The 22,993-nt window shown below is 42.1% G+C and overlaps 1 protein-coding gene across 3 annotated transcripts in view; it reads right to left on the reverse strand.

The window, feature by feature from the left end:
- The window catches only part of dapk2b (death-associated protein kinase 2b), a 161,448-nt gene that overhangs the window by 137,763 nt on the left and 692 nt on the right, over positions 1-22,993 (reverse strand). For 2 of the 3 annotated variants that reach the window (XM_072282236.1, XM_072282234.1), the window contains exon 2: positions 11,656-11,802. In XM_072282236.1, the coding sequence (XP_072138337.1) occupies positions 11,656-11,717 (62 nt within the window). In that variant the 5' untranslated portion in view covers positions 11,718-11,802. Of the gene's footprint in view, positions 1-11,655; positions 11,803-12,511; positions 12,732-22,993 lie in introns of all 3 variants that reach the window. The other variant, XM_072282235.1, reaches the window with a different exon arrangement.

Here is a 22,993-nt window from a genome sequence, read left to right on the forward strand (position 1 = left end):
TGGTTAATTGGGACACATCGGGACCAGTATGTTTTAGCCTAATTAAGCAGCTGCCCCAATTAACCAAAGTTTCACGGAAATACAAAAAGGTATAAAAAAGGCAAACTGTTTAACTGAACAACAAATCATGTATTTAAATAGAACACAAAACAAATTAGAACACCACCAGTACCACTACAATACTACAAAACTGTATTAGTTACCAAGAGCTATCAACAAAGGAATTCATTCATTGTACACCGCGGTGCATGGAGTATCCCATGGATGTAGTGCCCCTGGTGAAGGGGCTTGTCATGTACGTTCTGGGGCAACTCACTCAGCTTTGGTCCCTACCAGACACGTAGCTCTGACCTGTGGCTCTAAGTAGCTGTTTGCATGCGACAGCAGCCACTCCACAGTAACTGCTCTGACAGGCAGGCTAAATCAGACGAGGGTAATTGGTGGGCCTCGTACCCCAGTGAAATAGGAACGTGCCTGTCCTAGCATGTGAAGTCAGCTCTGGTGGACTGGGCAGATGAGATCAACAGTGAGATCCAAAGGCCAAGGCAGCAGCTCTGCAACACTTCGTGGAGAACAAAGGGCATGACCTGCCACAAAAGTTATAGTTATCCACTGTAAGCAAGGAAGACCCAGTTTGTGATAACTCCTCTTACCACTGGACCAGGACTTCCGAGCAAGTAGAACTATCCCAGTGCAACATTCTTTCCACTTTAAAACCTCTGCTGCATTGGTTTCACTGTCATCATCGGATATGACGGACAACCAACATGCTGCCATAACTGTAAATGAAAGAAAAATCAATGCAGACACCCAGTGTAGATAATAATGGACTGCTTTCATATAATGCTTTTGACAATTGCATCCTAAAATCTTCATTTTCATTGTAACATTCATAATTGTCGATACCTTCAAATTCTTCATAGATCCCACATCTTGTTGAAATAGTGAAATGTAACTGAAATGATCTGGTTTAAAAATCTGTAGCTTCTTCTAATTTTCTCTCATATGGGGTTCTACATCTTTTAAATGAGAAGCGAAGGAATTAAGTGCAAGGTAGAGGCATATGTGGCCATTCCCCTCATTTCCTGAAGGAAAAGGAAGAGATTACCAGTAGACCTACGGGAGTCCTCTGCTGTCTTACCCTAAAGATACAAAAAGTACTGCATCTTCACAGCACCTTTTATGCTCTTGAATGATTTACTTGCAGGTACTTGTCTCTAATTCCCTTTTGTCATTTCTCACTGGCAAAATTTCCCTTCGTCCAATTTAAAACCTTTTTGACTATTTTGTCTTTGTATTTTTTGTACCTATGCTAAACACAACTGGAATATGAGCAGTGCCACAGGCCCTCCTCCCACTAAGTCATAACTAGAACTGCAACAGCCACTCCTCATGTCAGTCTTGCTGTATATCGGCTAAATTAAAAAAAAAATCTGACCAAAATTTAGGAATTCTATGCCCTGTTTTTATCCTAGTTTACATGAGTAATTGAAATTCTGCATAAACACCTACCAATTTTGCACTTGAAGGCCCATACTTAGTGTTTTAGGAACAGCTTCTTCCCCTCTGCCGTCAGATTTCCAAGCAGTCGGAGAACACTACCTGGTTACTCTTTTATTACACTATATTTATTTATTGCAACTTATAGTAATTTTTGTATTGCTGCCACAAAACAACAAATTTCAAAAGCACAAAGCAAATTTATTTTCAAAGTATATAAATGTCACCAGATGCAACCCCGAGATTCATTTTCTTGTGGGCATACTCAATAAATGCCATGACCATAATAGAATCAATGAAAGCTTGCACCAACTGGACATATCAGTGTGCAAGAGACAACAAGTTGCAAGTACAAAAAGAAAGAAATAATATTAATAATGAATAAGCAATAAGTATCAAGAACTTGAGATGAACAGCCCTTGAAAGTGAGTCCACAGGTTGTGTGAACATTTCAGTGATGGGGTAAATTATCTCCACTGGTTCAAGAGCCTGATGGTTGAGGGGCAATAACTGTTCCTAAATCTGGCGCTGTGAGCCCTGAGGCTCCTGATGGTAGAAGCGAGAAGACTGCATGACTGGGTTGTGGGGGGTCTCCGACGATGGAAGCTACCCTCCTATGACAACGCTCCATGTAGATATACTCAGTGGTGGGGAGGACTTTACGCATGATGGAATAGACTGTATCCATTACTGTTTGTAGGATTTCCCGTTCAAGGGCATTGGTGTTTCCATACCAGGCTGTGATGCAGCCAGTCAATATACTCTCCACCACACATCTATAGAGTTTTGTCAAAGTTTTAGACAAGTTCATGACTTACGTCGGTGATACTAAAATTGATTCTGAAGAGGTATGAATCACCAAAGATTCACCTCCCTTAGAACAAAGTGAAGGCAAGGAAAAGTTATGGAATTTTCCCTCTGTGCAACCACCTGCTCCCCACATACAATTACTGGTTATTTACCCTGAAAGGAAATACTGGAATCTCAAAGTTTGGGAATTAATAGTTTTCAACAAAAGAGCAACTATCCAAATAATATCAGCAGCACAGTGAGGGCTAGCTAACCTATACCAGTTGTTATACTTCACACAAATGCACATTTATAACACAAGTCCAAATCATTTATGTCTATTGCAAGCAGCACTCTACATTGCCGGCACCACATGCTGTAGCCAAGTTGAGATGGTAAAGTTTGCTTACCGTAGGACATTTGGTAGCTACTCAATCCATCGGGTCCATCCCAACGATCCCATTCCCTCTTTTTAACGTTGCAATTTACTCTGGTCAGTGCATGTCAACTACTCTTGGATTTATTTTTACGTACCTGTTCTTAGAACTACTTACAGTAACCAACTAACCTACCAGCACGTTTTGGGGACAGAAACCTACACAGAGAACACTCAACGTCAAGATCAGATTCAGATCCATAACACAAAGGAACAGAATTAAGACCATTTGGCCCATTGAGTCTGCTCTGCCATTCAATCATGGCTGATTGGCTGATCCGTTTGTTTTGCCCCTCTGGGAGACCACAAATTAAGTGTTGTACTGCTGACTACTGCACACTTGCCTTTTGGGCATTTTCTCACCTGCCAGTGTAGAGATCAAACGGCCAACGAAAAAGGGAATTTTACAACTTCACCCTTTGACAGAATTGAAGTTTTGGTAGTTTTCAGGAAGAGGAATTGGTCTGAAATGCGAGGTTTAGCAACCCCAGAGCAGCAAGATGAAAGTATTCCACTCTGGAAGGGGGAGGGTGGGCAGGAAGATAGAGGGAAGCATAATCTTACTAAAGCACCGAATGGGAGTACCCTCCTGAGCTACAGTACATCCTATTCCAAATCTCTTCAGGACTTCAGAGTAAAACCTACCAAATTAAATGTAATACACTAACATATCATTTCTTAGTTTGGACTAGTGTACACAAGCCAAATGGGAATAAGATATTGAAGTTCAGCAAAAGAAAAAAAATATTAAATAAGATAGTAATTTTAATTAGGCTTACTGAGAGGCTGCAAGATAGCGTGGTTAAGTTTGTGTTTATCCAACATGACAGTAGTGTGTAGAATACCGAGTTAGGCTCGACCAAGCTGTAAAAAGTCTCAAAACAAATGATGCAAGAGGAAGTCCTGTTCACAGCTAGTTCCTGCAAAAATTATTCTTAACTTGACAATGTTTTATATTTAGAGAGCAAAAAAATGTCATTCCACAATTTCTAAACTCATTATGTTTTTCTCCCCTTCTCCTGGCACAACAAACCAGACCTTAAAATTTTAGATTTGTTAAGGAAACATTTAAGGTAATTAAAAACGTTGGATTGATTGCACTTTCTCATGGTTATCAGTAAGGTACCATCTACGAGTTGCAGCACATAAATACCACAAGTTCAGTTTATTATAAGATCGGTTTCAAAATCAATTACTTGCAAGGAACTTTTCTTCCTCAAAAGTACAAGTAGCTGACATGCTGGTTACTGATTATTACGATTGCCCAAGCACAAAATTCACCCCATCCCGGGCAGCCGCAGAGCTGCCAAAACTGGCTGCAGAAGGGAAAGGTGATGGATGCCATTTTTGATGTCCAGGTTCACAAATCCGTGGCAACTTGTCCATAACAAGCTGTGGTGAAGCTGGAGGAGCTGATATCTCACAGCTCCAGATTCCGAGGTTCAATCTTGGCCTTGGCTGCTGCCTCAGAAAAACCTTGCACCAAGTGAGTTTCCTTCAGTTGCTCCAGTTTCTTCCCACATCCTCACAAGTGGATAGGTTGGAAAGTTAATAGGCCACTGTAAATTGCCCTCAGTAAATTTATCAAAGTATGCATATGTTGTCATATACTAGACTGAAAAATTACAGAATTAGAGGGGCATTAATGGAAAGGTGGGAAGAACGAAGTGGACCCTCTAATTCACTAAATACACATTGACCAGGATGGCTTGGTGGTCAGTGCGGACTCTGAACTGTAGGGTCCATTTCTGTGGTGTGCCTCTCTCTGACTCTCTGCCCAAGTAGTCAGTGCAGCCAAGAAACTGTAGGAGACGAGGCCGATAGCCCTGGTATATGACGCTTCTTAGTAATAATTTGGAAAACGTGGTCCACTTCCGTCATCTTAGGAGCCACCTCTGGATGAAATCAGACAACAATGATGAAATGTCCAACGTCCTCAATGCTCCAGTGCAGCCTTTGGTTGACTGGGGAAAAAGGGCATCTGATAATCAAGACCTGAGAACCAGCACAGAATGCATTGATCAGCCGGGCAAAGTGATCCATGCCATGCCCCCTGGCACACTAATGAAATCCAGAGGACTCCGAGGCTGGGTGATCCATACCCCCTGGCACACTAATGAAATCAAGAGGACCCAGAGGCTGGGTGATCCATACCCCCTGGCACACTAATGAAATCAAGAGGACCCAGAGGCTGGGTGATCCATACCCCCTGGCACACTAATGAAATCAAGAGGATCCATAGGCTGAGTGATCCATACCCCCTGGCACACTAATGAAATCAAGAGGACCCAGAGGCTGGGTGATCCATGCCCCCTGGAACACTAATGAAATCGAGAGGACCCAGAGGCTGGCATTCCTGGAAAAAATACCAGTAACATTCTCCACAAATTCACTAGTAGGATAATAATGTCAGTACCCTCTCCCAGGCCAAACTACCCAACACTGAGGGCTTACAATGGTTATATCAAATTCTTTGCATATGCAACACAAGACACCCTTCCAATACTGCCAGGAGCCGATAATGCTCTTTAAAAATCAAACAAAACTTAATCATACTGTTGTTTATCTACCTTGAGATACTTAAACCTCTTTATTTTGTGCAAATCAATACCTTTCCAATCTGAAATACAAATCAATTACTTAGATTTTCATCAAATATTCACAATTCATGGAAATATCTCGTGCCCTACATTTCGGATTAATTTTGGGCCATAAGTGAACCCAATATGAGACTAAAACAAAAATATCAACTTTACTTGGGAAGAATTTACAAAAACTATAAAGATGAAAAACTAATAGCCAGTGAAATGTGTATCATTCCACTGACCTTGAAATACAACACATTCTCTAAGTGGTTGTGCAGCCAGCTGATCAATGTATGGAGCCTTCATTGCTGATGACAGGAGTTTTGAAAAAAAATATTGGCAGGAATAAGGGACAGAAGTACATTATGTCATAGGTTAACTCTGTACTTAATCCCCTTTAATTAAAAAAAAACATTCTCTACTGTATCAAGATTTATCTCCTGTGCTATTTTACTTCCTCTTCTAAAATATGGTGGTGACTCCTACCATCGAGGCCACAGAGCCCTAGTTCCTCCGCCACCTGGTTCAGGAACAGTTATCACCCACACAACGATCAGGCTCCTGTCCGGCGTGGATCATTTTAATCACCACTACTCCAGACTGATTCGACGACCTACAGGCTAACTTTTGGGAACCTTTTATAGCTTGTACTCTCAGTAATATTTTTATTTGCAGTTTATCTTCTTTTACATCGTGGTTTCTGTTAGTCTTTGTCTGCTTATGTACAGTTTTTCCATAAAATTTTATTGTACTTCCTTTTTCCTCTAAACACCACGAATATAAATTTCAAGGTAGTAGACGGTAATGTACAGGATGTATTAGGAACAGGAAGTACAAATAAAGTGGACACCAAATAGGTGTTCGTAACCTTCTGCTGTTGTAGACCATCAACTTCAAGGTTCGATGTGCTGCGCATTCAGAGGTGCTCTTCTGCACACCATTGTTGTAATGTGTGGTTATTTGAGTTACTGTTGCTTTCCTGTCAGCTTGAACCAGCCTGGCTATTCTCCACTGATCTCACTCATTAACCACAGAACTGCTACTCATTCACTGAATGCTTTTTTTTTGGTGTATTTTTGCACCCTTCTCTGTAAACTCTAGAGACCACTAAAGTGTGAAAATCCCAGGAGATCAGAAGTATCTGAGATACTCAAACTACCCCATCTGGCACCAACATTCATTCCACAATTCAAGTCACTTATATTATATTTCTTCCCCACTCCGACGTTTGGTCTGAACAACAATTAAAACCTCTTGGCCATGTCTGCATGCTTTATGCTGCCACATGATTGGCTGATTAGATAATTGCATTAACACGCAGGTGTACAGGGGGTACCTAATAAAGTAGCCACTGAGTGTATACATACTTAAATAATGAATTTACTTTGAAATTATCAATCTAATTCCAGACTTCTACCAGCGGAGCGGGATGGTGAATTAGCCCAGCATCAGTCGGCAGGTTCCCCACTTTCAGCCGCAGAGAGGCGCAGCCTGTGATAATGCTGCCTCACAGCTTCACTTGCCCGAGTTCTCTCCTGATCGCTGGTGCCGTCACTGTGAAAAGTTTTCACACTCTCCCTGTGATCATGTGGGCTGCTTCTAGGTGCTCAGACTTCCTCCAACATTTGGAAGATGTGCTGGAGGATTAGTTGGACACAAAGATACCTGGTGTGTAGGCAAGTGCGAGAATCTGGAGGGGGAATTAATGGGAGTGTGGGGAGAATTGGTGTAGGTGGGTTGTCACAACACACTTGGTGGGTTGAAGGGCCAGTTTGCATGCTGCATGACTAAAACAGATGCTAGAAATACAAGCACGTTGTGCAATTGTGCACTTGTCAGACAAGTTTCCCATTTTCAGCATTATCCATCAATTAATTGCTTCAGTGCCATTTAAACTCATTTACAGAACAACTTCATGCTTAAAATGTGTGAAAACCCCAGGGAGACCACGAACTAGAATCCACCGCTTACTACAGTTCAGGGACAACATGCTCATATTCACATGGAAAATATTTATTAACTTCCTGGATTATAGATTGACAAACATCCTTGAAAGTCTTAAGCTTATACATGTACTTAGAATAAAAATTCCCATTACTTAAAATATGCAATCAATTAATTCTTCAAAATTGAATCTTCAAGGATGATGCTAAAGTTGCTCTGTGTCAAAACTGAAGGAAAGGGACACATTGTATGAACTCAATGGAGTGTTTAAAAAATTCATGTTTGAAAAAAAAACATCTAATCTACTCACTACTTGTTATTCACATCAATCCCAGTTATGAGAGAGTTTGTGAAAATCTTTTAAGGCTATTAAAAGTAGTCCTTCATTAGATGGCAAATGTTCTATAATCTATTACTCTTGATGCTTCGTAACAGTGAGGTGAACTTCAGACATACATGTTGTCTGCAAAGTAACTGATCCAGTTTCATGCATTAATATTCCTTGATAAAAAGTGGAAATTCATTTAAAAATAGCAGTTAATTAAATATGCCACATCTCACACCATCTTCTATCTAAGTTTCATACAATGAACTGGTTAAAGTGCAACTTGCAAAAACACAGCAGCAGGCTTAGTAGTGGTCATATCGATTAGTGCCTTAGAGGCTATGGTAGATGATCAAGTTGTCAGCTCACATTTCTGCAGGAGAGAACTGACCACTAATATCATTACCTGCCACTATTTCCCACCATGTTTAAGTTGTTCAAAAGATTCAAATTCTTCCATTTGAAATAAATGTACTCAATTTTTGCTAAAGTAGACCAAAGAACTTGCCTCACATCTTTTTGATCTCATAACAATGATCCTTTAAACATAAGCTGTTCTCCATTCCCCAAAATGATGTACAATTTTAAACTCTCTTCTGTAAACATGAGTACTTCTCTCATTAGCAACAGAGACCCAATTGGACCAGGCATAAGGTGTAATGCAGGGCAGAAACTAGGTATCCGGAGGCAAGTGGCTCACCTCCGGACATGTTATAGCCTTTTTATCATCTAAGACACTTTAGGAGCATCTTGGAATATTCTCCACCTCTTGGATAATACAACTCTAATAAGCATCAAGCAGCTTGACAACGTCTAGGATCAGGCAGCACACTTGATCGGTGCATTTAGAACATTTAGGAACCTAGACAACTACTTGAATTGGCAAGACAAAGAGGGCTGTGAAACTAATGGGATAAGTGGCGATAGGCAAACTGGGCAACTGGGGCTGCAGGCGACAGGAAATTCAGAAATTAAAGACCTGTCTCTATGTTGAAAGACTGTATGACGCCCATCACCTCAAGCATACCATGCCTGCAGTGTGCACCATCTCCAGAATGCCCTAGTTATTTCATCTCCCAAACCTGCAAACCTACCACAAAGGCGGCAGAGGGCATCCACGCATAGGAGCACTCTCACCGCCAAGTCGCGTGCCAACCTGACCTGGAGGTCTATTGCAATCGCTGAATCCGAATCCTGGAACTCCACCTGGTTTGGAACAGCTTCACCAGAAGTTCAAGGCTATGATTCATCATCAACTTCAAGAGCAATAAACACCTGGATCACTAAAAACTTAGCATGAAGTATCCCAGCAGCACACATTTGCTGGTGAACGCAGCAGGCCAGGCAGCATCTCTAGGAAGAGGTACAGTCGACGTTTCAGGCCGAGACCCTTCGCCAGGACTATCAGGACTATGAAAACAACAGGAATTCTGCAGATGCTGGAAATTCAAGCAACACACATCAAAGTTGCTGGTGAACGCAGCAGGCCAGGCAGCATCTGTAGGAAGAGGTGCAGTCGACGTTTCAGGCCGAGACCCTTCGTCAGGACTATGAAGTTTCCCAGTCTCTCCTTGCGATGATGTTTTTAAGCCTTGCCCGGATGAGAAAACATCAAACTCTATTCCATGAAGAGTGAAATAAAAATTGTGTCTTGGAAAAAAAACGTGAAACAGAGGGATTTTAATAGGGTGGCAGGAAGGAGGCTGCTTGGATTATATGACCTCTCTCTCTGCAATTCTACCGAATCTACACTGAACCCTGTGTGCAAGCTTTTATATCATACAGTATAGAGCATCAAGCATCCATTCACACCAATCCAGTTATGTTCGTCCTACATCACCCTAAATTTTTCCAGTATATAGGGTCAATTTACAGTGCTCAACCCACACATCCTTAGGTGTGAGAGGAATCTAGGACACCCAGAGAAAACAGTTATGGAAATAGCACTCGACAACAGTAGATGTTGAGACTGAAGCCAAGATTGCTGGAGCTGTGAGTCATACACATGTTGTGCCATCAGGTATATGACTACATGCTCAAAAAAAAACAACAACTTAACTTTTCCTTTGTTTGAACTTTTTACAATTTGTAAGTTTGTACTGTATCAGTTCCAAAATGTTATTGACAATTTTTTTTTAAAAAGAGGATGAACGAGAACAGAAGAATGAACTTAACGGAGAGAAAGATGATGTACATGCACACGTAGCTCCTCTCAATGTGCATTTACAACAAGAGTAAAGCAGAATTACAGGCAAAGTCTTGAGAACTCTCATCAATTCAGTCCAAAATGTCATCAATTTCATTTTTATCCTTAAGGCATTTTCAGATACATTCTGCTTTACATTCCTGCAAGTTTCAATCTAACTAGAAGTCTTTCAAAAATGTTTGTAAATAACTTAAACCTTGCCATTTCACAACTGTGTATACACACAAGAAAGCAGAAGCTCTTGTTCCTGTAAATACCGGAGCAAATATAACGAAAAACCTGATTACAGATTAAAAATGAGCAAAACTTGCCTGACCTTGCTCAGCTTATTTAAGGAGACAACAAAAATGACTTGATAGATCTTGCAACGACACACATTCCTGTTTAAGCTTTATATAATCAGAGGTAGAGGCTGAACACTAAAAATAGTATAAGAAATTGGAAAAGAAATCTGGACCTTTAAAAGGCGGTAGCTGTGAGACACTTAGAGGGAACAGAACTGATTCGAGTTCCCCAAGATATTATGTTATGATCCTAAGTTCCTAATTTCTAGTACAATAGTTCACTAACTAGGAGATGGCCAGTTCAATGATTTGATAAAGTCAAGGAACTTCAAATGGGAGACATGTCTGGTTCCATAACAGTCCAAAACTAGCCCAAAGGATTCCATATTTGATTAATACGAACAGCCACACCAAAATAATTCTGAATCCCATTGCTAAATCAGACATGCTCAACAAAGTTGCCAGTTTCTTAGCCTGGGGGAAGCTATTTGCTCAAGATCAGTGTTCAGGCTACCAGTGATGCAGCACGTTTGCAGATCCTATGCTACAGATTGATCAAAAGTGCAACAGGGAACTGAGTAGATAAACCAATATAGTTATACAGAAAAGAGAGGTGGTGGCCTTCAGTAATTTTATAAAACTCATTCAATAGCAGTAATGGCTTTACATTTTGTGATTCCAAAACAGCCAACCCAATTGGCAGTTCTCTCAAGCTATGACTGTAGCCTAATGCTCTTTTACAATGAGATAGTGTGCCTCAGAGGGATTTTATAATATGGTTCTGTTTGTAAGGAACCTGAATTATAAAAGAATATTTACATTTTAAGACAAAATGCATTTCAAATGGTTGGTGTCACTGAAACCCATCAGACAAGAGCTGCATGGGTTGCAAAACTTGGAACAGTGGACAACTGCTCAGTTGCAGAGCAGTACAAGTTACAGCCCAGGGACAGAAGGCCGTGGAGCCTCAGGTTCCACAAGTTACAGCCCAGGGACGGAAGGCCGTGGAGCCTGAGGTTCCACAAGTTACAGCCCAGGGATGGAAGGCCGTGGGGCCTCAGGTTCCACAAGTTACAGCCCAGGGATGGAATGCCGTGGGGCCTCAGCTTCCATAAGTTACAGCCCAGGGACAGAAGGCCATGGGGCCTCAGGTGGCACAAGTTACAGCCCAGGGACAGAAGGCCGTGGGGCCTCAGGTTCCACAAGTTACAGCCCAGGGATGGAAGGCCGTGGGGCCTCAGGTTCCACAAGTTACAGCCCAGGGACAGAAGGCCATGGGGCCTCAGGTGGCACAAGTTACAGCCCAGGGACAGAAGGCCGTGGGGCCTCAGGTTCCACAAGTTACAGCCCAGGGACTGAAGGCCGTGGAGCCTCAGATTCCAAGCCTTGAAAGAACCAAAGACAATTTTAAGTTGGGACAGAGAAAACAGACACAGTACTTTTGACATGGTACAATTGTAATACCAGTGTAGTTTGCACACTAGAGGTCACACAGAGTTTAGGTCAACAAACGTCTGTCATCAGGATGAATTTTGTACATTGATTTAAGCTTAGTAGAACAAAAATGCAATGACAGAAATTCCTACCTTCCCAGTTCTTCTCCTATTTCATAACACTCCTCCACCTTCTGCTGCTTAAAGGAAGCCATGCCTAATGTCCTCAGCCGTTGTCAATTCACACCATATCACTCAAAGGATGCTCAAAATCCACTCTCAATATACAGCGGCTGGCATCTATGAAACAACAAACAATTCAGAAAACATTGCAGTTAGAGGGAAATGGGGAGTGGGGTGAATTCAAAATATTTTAATTGTATATCATGGCAAGCTGGAATTTATGGTCATTTCAATTTCACCACAAAAATTATATAAAAATTCTTTCCCACTGCAAATGGTTGGAGGGGTGGCACAGGAGCATAGTGGTTAGCACAATGCTTTACAGTACGGATGACCCGGGTTCAATTCCCACCACTGCCTGTCAGGAGTTTGTACGTTCTCCCCGTGACCGCATGGGTTTCCTCCAAGTGCTCTGGTTTCCTCCCACAGTCCAAAGACGTACCAGTTGGGAAGTTAATTAGTCGTTGTAAGTTGTCCTGTGCTTAGGCTCAGATTAAATCGGGGAATTGCTAGGCGGTTTGCTTGACGGGCTTATTTTGTGCCGTATCTCGATGGATAAAAATTAATAAACAAACAAGTGAAAGTGAGATATGCCAATGAAAGAAATTTAATAGGCTCCTGCAACAAGAGGAGACTATAGCGTCTACTTTGAACTCAGTCAGGTTTGTAGGATTCGCCAGTACCTGCAGTATGGAAACATTTTTTATTTTACTTTGGCAACACACCATGGAGTAGGCCCTTCTGGTCCTACGAGCCACACTGCCCCAGCATCCCAAATTAACCCTAACCTAATCACAGGACAGTTCACAATAACCATTTAACTTACCCACTAGGTCCTTGGGCTGTGGGAAGAAACCAGAGCACCCAGGGATTCCCACGGACTCCACAGAGGAGATGTCCAGAGACCCCTTACAGACGGCACCGGAATTGAACTTTGAACTCCAGAACACCCCAAGCTGTAGCAGCCTCCCGCCAGCTGCTAGGCTACTGTGACGCCCGTGCCAGCACTTGTCCAGAGAAATCGCCTTTCGCCAATGGATTCATCTCTGAAACATTATTCCATTTTTAGCGTTCATTTTTTCCTTTAAATCACTCGTGCTACTCTTTTCAACAACAAATTGTGGGAACAAGTTCTCACTTGTACCACCAGGTGAATGGTTACGAATACGAAAAGAATAATTGTCACAGAGAAGCTGGCTCTAAGTTTTGAGTGGCATTGTCTTATCAACATTTATTCTATCAAACCCTTTGATAAACTTCAAAACCATTACATCAGAGCATCCTGCTACTTTCCACTGAGACCATGGTCAGGATTTTTTCTCTTTATTTTGTCTTCATTTTTGAATGCAAGTAGAACATTAATTGGTCTCTAAACACTAGCTCTATTGGCATTTTCCCAAAGGATTTTATAAAGACAATGAAAATTTTAAAAAGGCTGCAGATGTTAGAAATCTAAAATACAAGCAAAGTCCTGGAACCACTTGGTGACACTGAAGCTTCGGGTCATAAAGATACTCTGTCAGAACTAGATTTCTTGATGTCCTTGACCTGAAATGTGAATTCTACTTCCCTTTTCACTGATGCTGCCTGACCTGTTAAATATTTACAGCATTTTTTGTTTTTAAATTTAATACGGTTCAAATTAGTTAATAAATTACAAGTCTATAATTTAAACAATCAAAACTCAGGAATTTCTTTTAAAATTAATAAATAAATGAATAGAAAAGATCATATCTTGGAATAGACAACTATTATAGAAAAAAGGGAACTGCTGTAAACCAAATTAATTAAGTAGAAAATATAGAAACATAGAAAACCTACAGCACAATACAGGCCCTTTGGCCAACAAAGCTGTGCCAAACATGTACTTACTTTAGAAATTACCTAGGGTTACCCACAGCCCTCTATTTTTCTAAGCTCCACGTACCTAATCCAAGAGTCTCTTAAAAGACCCTATTGTATCTGCCTCTACCACCATCACCGGCAGCCCATTCCACACACTCACCACCCTCTGCGTAAAAAACTTACCCCTGACATCTCCTCTGTACCTACTTCCAAGCACCTTAAAACTGTGCCCTCTCAAGCTAGCCATTTCAGCCCTGGGAAAAAAGCCTCTGACTATCCACACGATCAATGCCTCTCATCATCTTGTACACCTCTATCAGGTCACCTCTCATCCTCCGTCGCTCCAAGGAGAAAAGACTGAGTTCGCTCAACCTATTCTCATAAGGCATGCTCCCCAATCCAGGCAACATCCTTGTAAATCTCCTCTGCACCCTTTCTATAGTTTCCACATCCTTCCTGTAGTGAGGTGACCAGAACTGAGCACAGTATTCTGGTGGTGGTCTGACCAGGGTCCTATATAGCTGTAACATTACCTTTCGACTCATAATGCTCAGTTAAGAAAATGCTTCCCAAGGCATTTGTTCAAAATTAAGTAAAACAGAAATCTGGCCTTTTTGTAATTAACTTTTTTTTTAAAAATTAAAATGATTTTCAATACCTTGCCATGATTTACCTTTGCAGCAAAGTAGTACAGCGTAGAGCTGCTGTTTCATGGCTCCGGCAGCCCAAATTCAATCCCAGTCTCTGGTTCTGTCTGTATGGAGTTTGAACAATCTCCCTGTGGTTGTAAATGTCTCCTTTGGGAGCTACAGTTTCCAAAGTTGCAAGAGTTGGCAAGTTAATTGGCTGCCCTAAGTTGCCCATCGTGTATAGGTGAGTGGGCACATCTGGGGTCAGTTAATGGGAGTGTGGGACAATAAGGTTTCAGAGAAAATTAGCTTAAGGAATGATTATTCTGTGAATTAGCAAAGACTCGAAAAAGTTTGAGTATTTTCCATCTGAAAAATCAACCCATTATTCAACAATCTGCTGTGCAAAGATTGAGATTTGGTGGCTCTTACATCTTGAAGCTTCTTGGTCTTCTAGTTCAGAGAGATGTCCACAACTGAATGCTTCAGACTGCCACATTCCAAGCTACAGGACTAAGAGAGATGGGCTGAAGCTCAGTGCAGACACAGGAAAGGTCATAGTTTAGGAGCCTCCTATCACTGGGCACTGAAGGACTGGAAGCCATGGAATATCCCTCTAGAGTTAATTGGTCATAAAATATAAAATTGATCGTATACCAGTATAATGCAAGACTAGCAAAAATAGAAAAAAATATGGAAAAGACACCAAGCACTTCCAAAGTTTGCAGTATTCTAACTTGAACAAACACCCTTTAAAATATTTCCCAGTGGTGCGTGCACATCTTTACTACTAGTTACTCTTATTGAAGTATACAGCCCACTACCATGTCCTCAAAAGTAACAAAAAAAGTCTTACTAAAACACCAAAATATCAAGGATGCATAGCAGATTAGAGAGATGAACTTAACTGAATCTCATGGCAAAGGGAACTACTCAACTGTAAAATGAAGCAGGCTTGATACAAAAATACTATTTTGTGCTGTCATAACACCTTTCTACTTAGATCATTAGAACATCAATAGACAAGGATTAGCATGTTTTTGTAATCAAAAGCAAAACATTTATAATCTTAATATTGCTGGAATTGGCAACCCATCTCGTTAACTGGATCTCATTCCTGCGATTTCTGTCTTAAAATTTTCCCCTCAAAATTATAACTTAAATTCTTAAGGTCTCAATGAAATTAGAAGGTCATCAGGGATACTGGTGACTGTCGGGACAAACAGTCTTCAACCAATGAGGAACGAGAGGAAGAAAGGGAGAATGAGGAGAATATGTTAAAAATGTCCAACAATATAGAACCCTAAATAAGGATCCAATGCTGGAAAATTCAACTAGAGGTGCAATTTTAAACATGATAAATGCTAATAAATGGATTTGATGCTGTTTGGAAATGTTAATAGGCGATTAAGTCCCAATACAATAACTTAACGGAGAAGTTAGTGATGGCCACCTGCCGGAAGCCCATGGCCGCACAGATCGTCCAGCAGCTTGAAGCAAGCATGGGAATCTCTCCACTTCATGGTTGTTGGCTGCTTTTTACCGTAATCATGAAAAGCATTGTTTGTTATTTTTCCACAAGTTTCATCCTATTTTGATGGCCGAATTATCTTCAGAAAATGAAACATCCATCTCAAGAATTTGACAACTGTTTAATATTTCTGTTCTATATCTTAAATTAGAATGATATTCTGCCAGGCCAATAGAAAATTCTGACTTTCCCCCATTAATATGTAACTCATCGTTTAACTAATATCTTACTGAATCATGTTCCAAAGAGGGAAAAAAAACAATTTCAGAGCTTCTGAGTTACAATGACAAACAACCTCATTTCAAGGAGTAAAGTTCAGTGACTTTGGGGTATAATTTGTGAGCAATTAGTTGTAAGGGGGTGAAGAATGACAGAGTTGGCCAAAGCTGAATGTGTTGTCACAATTTGTGAAACAAGCCATTACTCGAATCCACCCCTGTAAATGGCAGCAGTGCTTGTTTTGAAAGCTGGAGTAACAATATTGTAGAAAAGGTATCATATTTTAATACAAATAATTGATGTCATGTCTAAAAAAAAAACAAAGATTGAAAACGGGCATATAAGTTTTACAGATAAACTCCTGAGGATCATAAAGTTGGACATTACAAGATTAAGAACCCGTCACTGTGTAAATTGCACTATGTTGAAAGTATTTCAGCTGAAAGGAGTGCCTGTGTGAGCTCACATTTACACACTATGGTGAACTAATGGGGGTAGTTCTGCAAGACTTGGGGGCCAGATTTTCTACAGACATCCTAGTGGTTAACAAAACAAAAACTCATCATTTTTGGACATATACACTCGGTGCCAGAATACTCCTAGTCTTAATCTGTGACCATTTACGACAAATATATTCAAAACCTTCTGAGTTAGTCAAGAGCAAACTCTCCCACACAGTCGTCTACCTTCCTGCATTGAGGACTAAGTTTCTCAACGAGAAGGCTTGGCTTCTCGTTAACATGTTTTAGGCAACGAAAGGTTAAACTGGGAGATATATTGTCACTGTAATACCCATTTTGTTCCTTAGTACAAATATAAAGCTTATTGTTTTCAGCAGAGAGCAGCCCTAACAGAAGTGAGGAAAATTCCCAGCTGCTGGAACGTGTTACACGTTGGCATGTGGTGAGGCCCCCTGTGGTGCCTGCATCATTCTAATGTGATACAGCTTTAGATTCAAACTTGAAAGGGCAAATATGATCAAGCACCGACTGTGCAATAGAGAAAGAAAACAGCATTGGAGTTCGGGCTGGGGGAGGGACGGGGCGAATGTGCAGTGGTGTTTACCTACTCATTTAAAGGTGGCTGCCTCCTCTTTTGGGCAACTTGTGGCCTGAGTATAGAAACCTTTGTGCAGCCTACCTGCAGCAACGTGGCACATTTAGATACATTGAATGGCGACAGGGATCAGGACTGAATACAAAATAGGTCCCCTTGCATGGGTATCTGTGTGGAGGCGCAACTTCATAACCACTGAAATGCCTTCACACCCTTCCCTGACCATCTCCAGCTGGTAGGGGAAAGAGCGAGTTTAAAATGCTACTCTTACCCCGTAGACTCGTTAATCTATTCAGCTTAATACCCAGTTACTCAACTGAGGGTTGGACAAAGTTGCCTCGCGTACCCACTCAAACCCTCAACCCCAAACCACTTGGTGTGTGTCGGTTCTGGCTCAGGAGGCTAATAGTTCCTGTCGAAGGAGGAGACAATTTTTGCCCATAGGGTCCACGTTGGCTCACAGTACAAACAATTTACCCGGCTCGCTTTCCATCCTTCCCGGGTCAGCGTAACACTTCACAGAGCCCACTGTAAGAGAAGGGTTCAAATCCCACCACTGCCTGTAAGGAGTCTGTACATTCTCCCCATGATGGGTGCTCCGGGTGCTCCTGTTCCCTCCCACAGTCCAAAGATGTATGTGTTTATTGAGATGTGGTGCAAAATAATCCCTTCCATCCCTCCAAGCCACGCCACCCAGCAATCCCTCAATTTAACCCTATCCTAATCACAGGACAATTTACAATGACCAATTAACCTACCAGGATGCTGCCTGGTTTAGAGAGTATGGATTATGATCAGAGATTAAGGGAACTAGGGCTTTACTCTTTGGAGAGAAGGAGGATGAGAGGAGACATGATAGAGGAATACAAGATAATAAGAGGAATGGATAGAGTGGATAGCCAGCGCCTCTTCCCCAGGGCACCACTGCTCAATACAAGAGGACATGGCTTTAAGGAAAGGGATGGGAAGTTCAAGGGGGATATTAGAGGAAGGTTTTTTTACTCAGAGAGTGGTTGGTGCGTGGAATGCACTGCCTGAGTCAGTGGTGGAGGCAGATACACTCGTGAAGTTTAAGAGACTACTAGACAGGTATATGGAGGAATTTAAGGTGGGGGGTTATATGGGAGGCAGGGTTTGAGGGTCGGCACGACATGTGGGCCGAAGGGCCTGTAATGTGCTGTACTATTCTATGTTACCAACTGGTACACTTTTGGACTATGGGAGGAAACCGTAGCATCCAGAAGAAACCCAGGCAGTCACGGGGAGAACGTACAAACTCATTACAGGCAGCAACAGGAACTGAACCCGGGTCTCTGGTACCATAAAACATTGTGCTAACCACTATGCTACTACACGTGTGCATTTGGGCTAGTGAGTTGTGGGCATGCTATGTTGAGGCCGAAGGCACAGTGCCACTCATGGGCTGCCTCCAGCGTACCCTCGTCGCAAACAATGCATTTCAGAATAGGTTTTGATGTACGTGTGACTGCACCTTGTCGCTGGGGCCGTGAACAGTGGCTTTATTAGGGATGCCCTCAGCTAGGAATGTCCATAACACACCTGTTTGCCACCAAAAACCCTTTTCCTTTCCCCTGCCCAACCCATTCCAAACAGCAGGAACATTCTGCAGATTCCTGGCCTTGTGAACTGCCAGCCGCCGGGCAGTGTTGGCATCGGCTGGGTTTTGTAAAAAAAAAAGATCCGGAGGAAAATTCCCTAACCTGGGCCAGGCTCCAGAACTTCTTTCTAGTCTCACAAGCCAAGCCCAACCCTAATCTGATGTTCAAGTATTGTACAAACAAGAGGTCATGATTAAGTGGGTCAAACACAAGAATGGACAGTGGGCTAGCAAGTAAAAGTAATATTCAAGTTGCATGCTTCTTTTAAAGGAAATACATGGATCTCAAAGACAGAACTTGTGGTGGGAAAAAATAAAATAGCTCTCAAAAGGCAAACAAGGACTTGGAAATCAGCTGGGTTATTTGGGAAGTAATTGGATAGTTTCTGTAGAGAACCAACACAGGAATAACAAGTCAAATGGGCTTCTTCTCTGAATTAAAATTCAATGAGCAGTGCACTTTCAACAGAAGTTACTGATAAGTGGTGAGAAGCCGCTGTGGTTGTTGAACAGAATTGCTTACATTGATCAGATAAAGGGCCACATTGGTTACATGTGATGCGAGAAGCAGAAGCAGGCTCGTCCAATGCCTCTGCAATCAGCAACACAAGGACTTGGTTTACAGAACGCTCTGTGTAGTTGGCCGCAATCTCAATAGTGGTGCCCAGCAGCACCTGCTTATTCCTCTCAAATTAGCTGCTTCGAGCCCACTTCACATTCCAGGCACCAGCATGGAAGAATTTAGTGGGAATGAAGGAGGATCCCAGCTCACAGCATCTCCACAATCCTGCAATAAAAGGTCTACATAGGACAAAATGAGTTCTTGACTTGGGGCAGTTAAATCTCATACCTTCCCCATTCTCCTGTCTTCTCCCCGTAACCTTTGACAACCTTAGTTGGGAACCCATCAACCTCCACTTTAAATATACCCAATGAATGACCTCCATAGCAGTCTATGGAAATGAATTCCGTAGGTTTACTATCCTTTGGCTAAAGAAATTCCTCCTCATTTCTGTTCTAAAGGGAAGTCCCTTTACTGAGAGGCTGTGCCCTCTTCTAGACTCTCCCATTACTGGAAACATCAACTGTAAACTTGGGCCACAAAGCCATAAATTCCGTCATTCAGTTCATTAGCATATAACGTAAAAAGTGGCGGACCTAACTCCAACCACTACGGAACACCACTAGTTAGCGGCAGCCAACCAGAAGAGGCTCCCTTTGTTCCCAATCTCTGACTCCCACCAGCTAACCAATCTTCTATGCATGCTGGTACTTCCCCTGCCATACCATGGTCTCCTATCCTGTTTAGCAGCTTCATGTGTGGCACCTTGTCAAAAGCCTCCTGAAAATCCAAGTAAACATCCACTGATGCTCCTTTGCCAATCCTGCTGGAATTCCTCAGAATTCCAGCAGATTTGTCAGGCAAGATCTCCCCTTAAGGAAACCATGCTGACTTTGGCCTAGTTTATCATGTGCTTCCAGGTACCTGGAAACCTCATCCATTGAACTTCAACTATTAATGGACTCTACCAGCCACTGAAGTCAGGCTAAATGACCTACAATGTGCTGTCTTTTGCCTCCTTCCCTTCTTAAAGTGTGGATTAACATTAGTGATTTTCCAGTTTGCAGGAACTATTCCAGACTCTAGTGATCCTTGAAGGATCACCACTAAGGTGACACGGTAGCACAAGGCTTTAAAGCAGTAGCAATCAGAAGATCGGGCTTGCTGTCTGGAAGGAACCTGTACCTTCTCCCCGTGACCGTGTGGGTTTTCTCTGGGTCCTCCAGTTCCCTTCCTCATTCCAAAACATACACGGGTTAGGGTTAGTAAGTGGTGGGCATGCTATGTTGGCACCAGAAGCATGGTGACACTTGCCGGCTGCCCCCGGCACAACCTCAGGCTGTGTTGGTCATTGACACAAACAATGCATTTCACTGCATGTTTGGATGCACATGTGACAAGTAAAGTGAATCTTTAACGCCTCCACAACCTCTTCAGCTACTTTGCTTACAGCGTCACTGGAAGCTGACTTCCAGTGCTGTCTTGTGGAGTTCCCACCTTGTCTATCTGACCATGTGGGTTTCCTCGGGTGCTTTCGGTTTCCTCCTCATCCCAAAAGAAAGTGCAAGTTGGTGGGATAATTGTCCACGGTAAATTATCCCTCCTGTGCAGATGATGAGGATGTGGGAAAGACAATGGCTTAGGGTAGGATTCCGGAAAAACTGGGTTCCTAACACTTGAGACTTGCTGAGCCAAAGGGCCCATTTCTGTACTCTACCAGATGTTGATACAGGACTCCAGAAAGAGGTCAATGGCAATGGATATGGAACATTTAGAAAAAAAGAGAGCCACATCTAGAATTGTGCCGTGTGACCCATTTCTATGCTGTTACTTTCTCTGGTTCCAACTTCCATTTTGTGTACAAGAACATCAAATTATGATTCCAAATTTGAAGAACAGCTTTGTATCAATAATATGACTTATACCTTACCCAGCAAATTCAAAGTAGAAACAATGACGGCCAAGCCAAAAGAGATGCTATAGCGTGGATCAGTCAAATATTCAGTCTTAGAAAAAAAAACTGAAGGTTAATGCAAAGAATTTCAGATGAAGAGGCCAGCTGAATTGCATAGTAGGGGAATTAAAGGTTATGGGGAAAAGGCAGGTAGGTGGAGATGAGTCCATGGCCAGATCAGCCGTGATCTTATTGAATGGCGGAGCAGATTCAATGGGCCAGATGGCCGACTCCTGCTCCTATTTCTTGGATTCTTATGAAGAGATGGCTGATAATTTTGGGATAACTGGAGCAGGGACCATACAGATAGAGTCAGAGAAACTGCCAGAATGTTGCAGACAGGAATGTTGCACAAAGGAAGTTTCAGATAGAAGAAGAAGAAGAAGAAGAAAAAGCACCAAGTGTTGTGGCATTAAAGTATCGACAGTCAGGTAGATCTGTGAGGACAGAGTGATGGCTGAATGGAACCTCATGTAGTGAGGCTTTGAGTAAGTCAGAGTTTCCAGGTGTGTGGGATGGCCAGGACACCATTGTGACCAACTGTGAAAATGACAAAGACATTGGGGTGGATGTCAACAAAAGGGCAGATGGTCATGGAAAGAATTCATTATATTTTTCCATTCAGAGACAATAATTCTCCTTTTGAATTGAATTGTTACCCCTTAAATTCAAGACAAACAGGGGTATGGGAAGAGATCTACAGTCCTTTGAAATGTCCCCCTTGACTGGATTCTTGTGTGCACAGAGGAGAACTACACAGTAACTTCTTTCTGCATTTATTCACAAAATCTTAGATTTCTAATAATCACCTTATTTTGTGAATAATTACATTCCCACAGGCACTCAGAAATCGTAAAGAGAGAGGAACACTTCCCATAGTAAAATACTGATTCTCCCTCAGAGAAATTAGAAAAATAATGATTCCTTGTCTCAGGAAGAGCCATTGCTTTGGAAACTAACAATAATATTGACTGCTCAGTAATACAAATACCCTTCACCTGAATCCCTCCCCATCACTAGACTCTCGGCTTCCATCAGAATACATCAGGCAGGTGAAGGAGGAGTGGCACTAGCATATTTTGTCATCACCTTTGCTAGTTTTAGCCTTATCCAGTTTGTGTTTACAGAACACACTTTCCATCAGAGATTGAGTCAGGAAACTTCTGGTCCTTTTGGTTTTGGTTTTGTATTTTGTTACACAATTCTTTGGGAGACGAGTTTATACACACGTACACCTTTAGTAGTTATTGTAGGGAACAGCATTCAATTAATGGACCGCCCACAAAGCAAAGTTCTTGAAACATGCTAAAAATATTCATATCCACCCGGCCTGGGCTTTGAACAGGTGGAGCCGAGACTTTAAAAAAAACTGCGCTTGTAATATTTTATAAAATTAGCTCCTTAGATATTTGGAAATTAATTGAATAGGAAGCTAAATGGCTCGGTCCTCCCTCTCTTCCAAGTGCTGCTCCTCTCTCACTACCGGCTTTCTCCTCATTGATATTACCTTATTCTAGCACGGAGCATGGACCTCTTACCGCACCAACTTTATTCCTTTCCCACCAAGTGATGCCAAATTCCGCCCCCCCCCCCAATGCTGCATCCTCTCCAACATCTATCCCTGCACTGAGCGACGCCACAACTTCTTCTCTCTCACAGAGCTCCAGTTACCCTCTCCCTAACCTTAAACCATTCTTAAACACATTTCAGTCTGAGCACGGGATCGTTCACATGTGGTGCCTGGTCCTTTGACTAGTGGAATTCTCGCTCTGAAGTTCTGAAAGCACTAAACATCTTGGATCAGGACTTTCCTTTTTCTGAGCCCAGTCTCTCAGGATTACAAATCGCATGTGAACACGCAAGAAAAACAGAATCTTGATCGTTGTCTTATCTT

Source organism: Mobula birostris, chromosome 18, assembly GCF_030028105.1.
Source record: "Mobula birostris isolate sMobBir1 chromosome 18, sMobBir1.hap1, whole genome shotgun sequence".
In the NCBI taxonomy this organism is placed as follows: Eukaryota; Metazoa; Chordata; class Chondrichthyes; order Myliobatiformes; family Myliobatidae; genus Mobula; species Mobula birostris.